This window comes from Oncorhynchus masou, chromosome 27 (genome assembly GCF_036934945.1).
Source record: "Oncorhynchus masou masou isolate Uvic2021 chromosome 27, UVic_Omas_1.1, whole genome shotgun sequence".
NCBI classification, from domain to species: domain Eukaryota; kingdom Metazoa; phylum Chordata; class Actinopteri; order Salmoniformes; family Salmonidae; genus Oncorhynchus; species Oncorhynchus masou.
This window is the reverse complement of record NC_088238.1, coordinates 13,338,617-13,348,616: the sequence shown is the minus strand read 5'-3', so window position 1 is coordinate 13,348,616 and position 10,000 is coordinate 13,338,617. Positions and strand designations below refer to the sequence as shown.

The window sequence follows — 10,000 nt, the reverse complement described above, 5'->3', positions numbered from 1 at the left end:
CTTGCAAGCCTCCCCCTTTTTCCTCCAAACATAATGATGGTCATTATGGCCAAAGAGTCATATTTTTGTAGTCTGGCTTTTTTATGGCGGTTTTGCCGCAGTGGCTACTTCCTTGCTGAGCGGCCTTTCAGGTTTTGTCGATATAGGACTCGTTTTACTGTGGATATAGATACTTTTGTACCTGTTTCCTCCAGCATCTTCACAAGGTCCTTTGCTGTTGTTCTGGGATTGATTTGCACTTTTCGCACCAAAGTACGTTCATCTCTAGGAGACAGAACGCGTCTCCTTCCTGAGCGGTATGATGGCTGCGTGGTCCCATTGTGTTTATACTTGCGTACTATTGTTTGTACAGATGAACATGGTACCTTCAGGTGTTTGGAAATTGCTCCCAAGGATGAACCAGACTTGTGGAGGTCTACAATTTTTTTATCTGAGGTCTTGGCTGATTTCTTTTGATTATCCCATGATGTCAAGCAAAGAGGCACTGAGTTTGAAGGTAGGCCTTGAAATACATCCACAGGTACACCTCCAATTGACTCAAATGATGTCAATTAGCCTATCAGAAGCTTCTAAAGCAATGACATAATTTTCTGGAATTTTCCAAGCTGTTTAAAGGCACAGTCAATTTAGTGTATGTAAACTTCTGACCTACTGGAATTATGATTAAGTGAAATAATCTGTCTGTAAACAATTGTTGGGAAAATGACTTGTCATGCACAAAGTAGATGTCCTAACCAACTTGCCAAAACTATAGTTTGTTAACAAGAAATTTGTGGAGTGGTTGAAAAACTAGTTTTAATGACTCCAACCCAAGTGTATGTAAACTTTAGACTTCAACTGTATCTGGCAGTTTGGGAGAAATAATCCCACTGGGCAGAAACAGGTTGAAACGACTTTCAAAACTGGTTGGGTTTGCAAAAAGTCATCAACATAAGGACATTTCATTGTTTTTCATCCAATTTGAACCTAAATGACATTTGTTTTATTGATTTCACATGAATTCACATCAGTTGACAACTCAACTAAATGTAAATGAAAACCAACGTTGAACTGACGTCTGTGCCCAATGGGATGGGCTCAGCCGGACTAACGCTGACTCATACATGTACATGTGTAGGCAATGTGATATGACAAGATAAGATACAGTATTATATGATACAATACATTATTTTCAATTGTTATGGAAATGTATTTTGTTAGCCAAGAGGTACCGTTTTAATTTGATCATCCTGTTGCAGGAAAACTTCCCTGCATTGTAGGACATATACAACTTGTAGTAGAATGATGAAAGCGCCCTCTAGTGGCCTCATGGGCGGAATGTTGTTCATATTTTTAATAGTTTCAATTGTCACATTGGTATAAAGGGATTGGGAGACAGGCGCAGGGATGCGTAATAGGGTTTTTTAATTTCCCCACATTACAGCGTGCCATGTAAAGGCACGGGGATGAAGACCAAACAAACACGTATACAAAACACAGGGTAGAAACCCAAACAGAAGAGCGAGGAGTACCTCGAATAAATACACAATCGCACAATGATACCACGTGGGACGAGACCCGTAATCATCTGTGCAATACACGCGGCACGAAAGCCAAAACAACACAGCACCGGTATTCACACGACCAACGGACTTTGGAACAATAATCAACCAGACAATGGTGAACAAAGGGCACACATATACAATTACTAATCAGGGGAGAATATGAGTACCAGGTGTGTGTAATGACACAGTTCAGTTCCTAGAGGCCGGTGACCTCCCAAACTGGTGCACGGAATGAGCACCAGTACTAGTGGGATCCGTGAACATTAATCAACATTGTATCAAACATTTGATTTTATATATATTTTGTTATATTTCAGTCTTCTGTGATGTATATAAAGTGTAATATTTGGATGCAAACTCAAAATTCAAAAGATTTCAACTCCATATCTGACATGATACAGGCGTCTTCTTTTTTAAAGGCCATGACCATGTGTGTGAGGTGTATACTAGAAACTGATTTAGCCCACTGCAGTAACAGGTTAAAAGGGCTTTCCACATTACATTTATAGACTTGATTTTGTGTCAATTTAATAACAATGTGCATAATAATTCACATTTCCTGTTGCTGCAGGATGAGTTTCAATTTCTCACCTATCTACACACAATACCCCATAATGACAAAGTGAAAACGTCCTTGTTCTGAAGCCATTCCAGCACTGTTTTGGCTGTATGCTTCCGGTCATTGTCCTGTTGGAACGTAAAGCTTCACCACAGTCTAAGGTGGTTTCAAGCAGGTTCTCATCAATGATTTACCTGTATTTGTCTCCATTCATTGTTCCCTCTATCCCTACCAGTCTCACAGTCCCTGCTGCTGAAAATCTTCCCCATAGCATGATACTGCCACCACCATGTTTCACTGTAGGAATGGTGTTAGACGGGTGATGAACTGTGCCTGGTTTCTCCAGATATAGCGCTTTGCATTCAGGCCAAATAGTTACATTTTTGTCACAATCTCTTGGCTTATGATCTCAGAGTTTTTTACGTGCCTTTTTGCAAACTCCAGGCATGCTGTCATGAGTGGCTTCCTTCCGGATCACTCTCCCATAAAGCCCAGATTGGTGAAGTGCTGTAGAGACTGTTGCACTTCTGGCAGGTTCTCCCATCTCAGCCAAGGAACTCTGTAGTTCTGTCAGAGTGATCATTGGGTTCTTGGTCACCTCCCTGACCAAGGTCTTTCTTTCCCGGTTACTCAGTTTGGTCGGACAGCCAGCTCCTGAGCAGTTCCATATTTTTTCTATTTCCCAATGATGGAGACCACTGTGCTCTTGGAAACTTTCAACACACAGAAAAATGTTTATACCCAGATATGTGCTTCATCACAATTCCATCTCAGAGATCTGCAGACAGATCCTTGGACTGCATGGTATAGTTTCTGCTCTGATGCACTGTCAACTGTGGGACCTTATATAGACAGGTGTGTTTCAGGTTTCTTTCTAAATCATGTCCGAAGAATTTAATTCGCCACAGGTGGGCTCCAATCAAGTTGTAGTGACATCTCAAGGATGATCAAAGGAAATTGGATGCACCTGAGCTCAATTTAGAGTGTTATAGCAAAAAGATTTGAATACTCATGTAAATTAGATATGTTCAATACATTTGCATCAAGAAAATATTGTCATTACAGGGTATTGTGTGTAGATGGGTAAGATTTATTTGAATATGCAATCCTTTTAGAATTCACGCTGTAACAAATGTGGAAATAAGTCAAGGAGTATGAATACTTTCTGAAGTCCCTGTACATATGCACAATGCTGGAATGGCTTCAGAACAAGCATGAGAAAGTCCTTGAGTGGCCAAACCAAAGCCCAGACTTGAATTCCATTGAAAAACTGTGGAAAGGGGCCTCCCGAGTGGTGCAGTGGTCTAAGGCACTGCATCGAAGTGCTAGAGGCGTCACTACAGACCCGGATTCGATCTCGGGTTGTATCACAACCAGACGTGATCGGGAGTCCCATAGGGCGGCACCCAATTGGCCCAGCGTAGTCCTGGTTAGGGGAGGGTTTGGCCCGGGGGCTTTACTTGGCTCATAGAGCTCTAGCGACTCCTTGTGGCGGGCCAGGCGCCTGCAGACTGACTGCGGTCGTCAGCTGAACGGTGTTTCCTCTGACACATTGGTGCGGCTGGCTTCCGGATTAAGCGAGCGGGTTTTAAGAAGCGCGGTTTGGCGGTTCATGTTTTGGAGGGCGCATGACTCAACATTTGCCTCCAAAGTCCGTTGGAGAGTTGCAACGATGAGACAAGATCGAAATCGGGGAGAAAAAGAATACAACAACAACAAAAATGTGGAAAAGCCTGAAGATTGCTGTTCACCGCCACTCCCCATCTCATTTAACAGAGCTTAAACATCTGTAAGGAAGAATGGGAGAAAATCCCCAAATACAGATGTACAGTACAAATCTGATGCAGACGACTCAAAGCTATAATCACTGCCAAAGTGACTGTATACACACACAGTCTCACTATCATACAATGCAGGAGCTGCAATGAAGAGCAGTGAATGAGAGACTTGTTCAGCATCAGTGTAATTAAAGGGAAAGTGTGTGTGTGTCAGCAGTGTTGTGGAGGCTGACCCTGGATTCCACGCAGGTGATCACCTGTTCATAAGGGACAGCTAATGAGCAGTTGGAAGCACAGGGGACCGCAGTGTTTACAGGAAATGCTCTCCTCATTTCCTCTTGGTGTGTTTATTATGTGTGTGGACATTGAATATGGGTGTGTACCGTGTAGCCTTTGTTTCTATACGGGTTCTATCTCTGTGTGGGCACTGTGTGTGTGTACTGTGTGTGTGTAAAGCATTCGGGTAAACATACAGAACATACTCTATATGTATCTCTGTGTGGGCACTGTGTGTGTGTACTGTGTGTGTGTGTACCGTGTGCCTTTGTTTCTATTCGGGTAAACATACAGCACATACTCTATATGTATCTCTGTGTGGGCACTGTGTGTGTGTGTGTACTGTATGTGTGTGTACTGTGTGTGTGTACTGTGTGTGTACCTTTTTGTTTCTATTCGGGTAAACATACAGAACATACTCTATATGTATCTCTGTGTGGGCACTGTGTGTGTGTGTACTGTGTGTGTGTACTGTGTGTGTGTACTGTGTGTGTGTACTGTGTGTGTGTACTGTGTGTGTACCGTGTAGCCTTTGTTTCTATTCGGGTAAACATACAGAACATACTCTATATGTATCTCTGTGTGGGCACTGTGTGTGTGTACTGTGTGTGTGTACTGTGTGTGTGTATAGGCAAGAAGGAACAGTAGTGTGATATTGCTGAGGCTTGACAAATGACCCAGGGACTGATGAGGCGCTTGTTTCTGCAACCACTAGCACTTCCTCCTAATTACCCCACCTCTGCCCATAAACTTTGTGTGTGTGTGTGTGTGTGCACGCACCACCTCTACCCACAAATTCCTTGTGTGTGTGGGGGGGGGGGGGCAGAGTGTTAGAACTATGTCTCCTAGCCATGTCAGCAGGTGGGAAGCTCTATCTGGAGAAAAGAGGGAAAAATCACCAAAGCATGCAAATCACACTCTGAGGGGAGAATCAATTAGAAGTGGAGCAGCCTGGCTGTGAGGGATGTGATGGGGCTTTGAGGGATGTGAAGGGGCTGGGCACATGCAGAGACACAGAGATGGTGTATGACCATAGATAACCCCCCGGGGTCCTGCATTAGCCCTCTGAGAACACACAGTCCTCCACTCATCCCAGCAGGCCTCTCTCTCAGACTTTATACCCTCTTTCTCGTTCCCTCACTGTCTCGCTTCATGTCTTCTGTCTCTCTCTGAAAGGTTCAGATGGGTTTTGACTTGATAATGTAAAGTTGAAGTCAGACGTATACATACACTTAGGTTGGAGTCATTAAAACTCATTTTTCAACCACTCCAAAAAATTATTGTTAACAAACTATAGTTTTGGCAAGTCAGTTAGGACATCTACTTTGTGCATGACACAAGAAATGTTCCCAACAATTGTATAATTCACTGTATCACAATTCCAGTGGGTCAGAAGTTTACATACACTAAGTTGACTGTGCTTTAAACAGCTTGGATTCCATAAAATGATGTCATGGCTTAAAGAAGCTTCTGATAGGCTAATTGACATAATTTGAGTCAATTGGAGGTGTACCTGTGGATGTATTTCAAGGTCTACCTTCAAACTCAGTGCCTCTGCTTGACATCATGGGAAAATTAAAAGAAATCAGCAAAGACCTCAGGAAAAAATTGTAGACCTCCCAAGTCTGGTTCATCCTTGGAGGCAATTTCCAAACACCTGAAGGTACCTCGCTCATCTGTACAAACAATAGTACGCAAGTATAAACACCATGGGACCACACAGCCATCATACCGCTCAGGAAGGAGATACGTTCTGTTTCCTAGAGATGAACTTACTTTGGTGCGAAAAGTGCAAATAAATCCCAGAACAACAGCAAATGACCTTGTGAAGATGCTGGAGGAAACAGGTAAAAGTATCTATATCCACAGTAAAACGAGTCCTATGTCAACATAACCTGAAAGGCCGCTCAGCAAGGAAGAAGCCACTGCTCCAAAACCTCCATAAAAAAGCCAGACTACGGTTTGCAACTGCACATTGGGACAAAGATCGTACTTTTTGGAGAAATGTCCTCTGGTCTGAGGAAACAAAAATAGAACTGTTTGGCCATAATGACCATCATTATATTTGGAGCAAAAAGGGGGAGGCTTGCAAGCCGAAGAACACCATCCCAACCGTGAAGCACGGGGGTGGTAGCATCATGTTGTGGTGGTGCTTGGCTGCAGGAGGGACTGGTGCACTTCACAAAATAGATGGTATCATGAGGATGGAAAAAGATGTGGATATATTGAAGCAACATCTCAAGACATAAGTCAGGAAGTTAAAGCTTGGTCGCAAATGGGTCTTCCAAATTGACAATGACCCCAAGCATACTTCCAAAGTTGTGGCAAAATGGCTTAAGGACAACAAAGTCAAGGTATTGGAGTGACCATCACAAAGCCCTGACTTCAATCCTATAGAAAATTTGTGGGCAGAACTGAAAAAGCGTGTGTGAGCAAGTATGCCTACACACCTGACTCAGTTACACCAGCTCTGTCAGGAGGAATGGGCCAAAATTCACTTATTGTGGGAAGCCAATAACGTTTGACCCAAGTGAAACAATTTAAATTGTGGGAAGCTTGTGGAATAAATAAATAAAAGCTGTACCCGAAACGTTTGACCCAAGTGAAACAATTTAAAGGCAATGCTACCAAATACATTTACTCTGTATAATAAATATTCTGATACTCATATTAAATATATCTGATACTCTGTATGATAAATATATCTGATACTCTGTATAATAAATATATCTGATACTCTGTATGATAAATATATCTGATACTCTGTATAATATTATCTGATACTCTTCTGATTCTCTGTATCCAAATGGAACTCAGTATAATAAATATATCTGATACTCTATTAAATATATCTGATACTCAGTATTAAATATATCATACTCTGTATGATAAATATATCTGATACTCAGTGTAAATATATCTGATACTCTATAATAAATATATCTGATACTCAGTATAATAAATATATCTGATACTCTGTATAATAAATATATCTGATACTCAGTATAATAAATATATCTGATACTCTGTATGATAAATATATCTGATACTCTGTATGATAAATATATCTGATACTCTGTATGATAAATATATCTGATACTCTATGATAAATATATCTGATACTCTGTATAATAAATATATCTGATACTCAGTATAATAAATATATCTGATACTCTGTATGATAAATATATCTGATACTCTGTATGATAAATATATCTGATACTCAGTATAATAAATATATCTGATACTCAGTATGATAAATATATCTGATACTCTGTATGATAAATATGATAAAGTATAATAAATATATCTGATACTCTGTATGATAAATATATCTGATACTCAGTATAATAAATATCTGATACTCTGTATAATAAATATATCTATGATAAATATATCTGATACTATAATAAATATATCTGATACTCAGTATAATAAATATATCTGATACTCTTAAAATAAATATATCTGATACTCTGTATGATAAATATATCTGATACTCTATAATAAATATATCTATATCTGATACTCTGTATATAAATATATCTGATACTCAGTATAATAAATATATCTGATACTCTAGGATTAAATATATCTGATACTCAGTATATAAATATATCTGATACTCTGTATGAAATATATCTGATACTCAGTATGATAAATATATCTGATACTCTATGATAAATATATCTGATACTGATATACTGATACTCTGTATGATAAATATATCTGTACTCATAATAAATATATCTGATACTCTCTATAATAAATATATCTGATACTCAGTATAATAAATATATCTGATACTCTTCCTAAATATATCTGATACTCAGTATAATAAATATATCTGATACTCTGTATGATAAATATATCTGATACTCTGTATGATAAATATATCTGATACTCTGTATGATAAATATATCTGATACTCTGTATGATAAATATATCTGATACTCTGTATGATAAATATGTGATAAATGTGTATGGAGATTCTTTATGTCGATGCAGGAATGTTTTTTGTTGTTGTGTTTCCCACCTCATATTTCTCTTCTCTTCTCCAGGTATAGAATGACCTCAATCCCAAGAGAGGCCTGATCACGGATTGGCTGAGAGTACTGGACCGAGCCCCTTCTAGCCCTCCCTGACACCGCGGACCATGGAGTCCCACCACACCAGGACATGGACTTCCTGTCTTACCCTATGCTGCTTCCTGTTTGCCCTGGCCATCCCTCTCTTGTTGGCATCCAGGCCCCTCCCCCATTCCCCCGACGGCGTCACTATCATCACTGCCTCCATCGACGCAGCTGAGGAGGAGGACTATAGCACGTTCAGCACCGAGAACCCTGAGTGGAAGTTCAACCACGTGGCCGTGGACGAACGCAACGGCAACGTGTACCTGGGAGCGGTCAACCGCATCTACAAACTGTCCCCCGACCTAAACGTACAGGTGTATCACGAGACTGGCCCCGACGAGGACAACCGCAAGTGCTACCCGCCACGCATTGTGCAGCCCTGCAGCGAGCCGCTGTCCCTCACCAACAACGTCAACAAGATGCTGCTGATGGACTACCGGGAGAACCGGCTATTAGCCTGTGGTAGTCTCTATCAGGGCATCTGTAAACTCCTCCGTCTGGACGACCTGTTCAAGCTGGGAGAGCCCTTCCACAAGAAGGAGCACTACCTGTCCGGTGTCAACGAGAGCGGTTCGGTGTTCGGCGTCATTGTGTCGTACGGGGACTCATCGCCCGACAAGCTGTTTGTGGCCACGGCAGTGGACGGCAAACCCGAGTATTTCCCCACCATCTCCAGCCGAAAGCTGGCGCGCAACTCGGAGGAGGACGGCATGTTCGCCTACGTCTTCCACGACGAGTTCGTGGCGTCCATGATCAAGATCCCGTCAGACACGTTCACCATTGTGCCTGACTTCGACATCTACTACGTCTACGGATTTGGCTCGGGTAACTTCGTCTACTTCCTCACGCTGCAGCCGGAGATGGGGAACGGGCCGGCCACCGGCTCCTCCTCCACGGGGCGAGAACAGGTGTACACTTCTAAAATAGTCCGTCTGTGTAAAGACGACACAGCCTTTAACTCGTATGTGGAGGTACCCCTGGGCTGTGTGAAGGGCGGCGTGGAGTACCGGCTCCTACAGGCGGCCTACCTCTCCAAGGCGGGTGCCATATTGGGGCGCTCGCTAGGTGTGGGGCCCGACGATGACGTCCTATTCACCATCTTCTCCAAGGGCCAGAAGCGGCGGCCACGCGAGGCTTCGCAGGAGTCAGCGCTGTGCGTGTTCGCCCTGCGCGAGATCAACGAGCGCATCAAGGAACGACTGCAGTCGTGCTACAAGGGCGAGGGCACCCTGGACCTGGCCTGGCTCAAGGTCAAGGACATACGCTGCAGCAGCGCTGTGAGTACCAAACACACACACACACACACACACACACACACACACACACACACACACACACACACACACACACACACACACACACACACACACACACACACACACACACACACACAGCACAGCAGTACTAACCAACTATTTTCACACCTGATCCATCGAATCAAGGTCTTGATGATTGGTCTTGTCATTCAACATCAATTTTGTTCACCACAAGCCAGTGTGGATAGTATGTTGAAAACAGTCTGATTTTCCTTGCATTACCAATGCTGGAATACAAGAGTAGAGATTCATAAGTGAGCTGTATTCAACTAGAACACTGTGTTAAATCCGTTCTACATTCTGACAATGAAACACGTAGTAACAAGAGGTGCATATTTCCCGAGTATTTATTTAGTTCTACTAAATGAAAGGCGAAGGCTCATCACCCCACACT

General features: G+C 42.3%; 1 protein-coding gene across 1 annotated transcript in view; it reads left to right on the top strand.

The window, feature by feature from the left end:
* Positions 1-10,000, top strand: part of LOC135516589 (plexin-A4-like) — a 331,062-nt gene that overhangs the window by 47,702 nt on the left and 273,360 nt on the right. The window contains exon 2 of the mRNA XM_064940936.1: positions 8,219-9,567. Within this exon, the coding sequence (XP_064797008.1) occupies positions 8,314-9,567 (1,254 nt within the window). The 5' untranslated portion in view covers positions 8,219-8,313. The remainder of the gene's footprint in view (positions 1-8,218; positions 9,568-10,000) is intronic.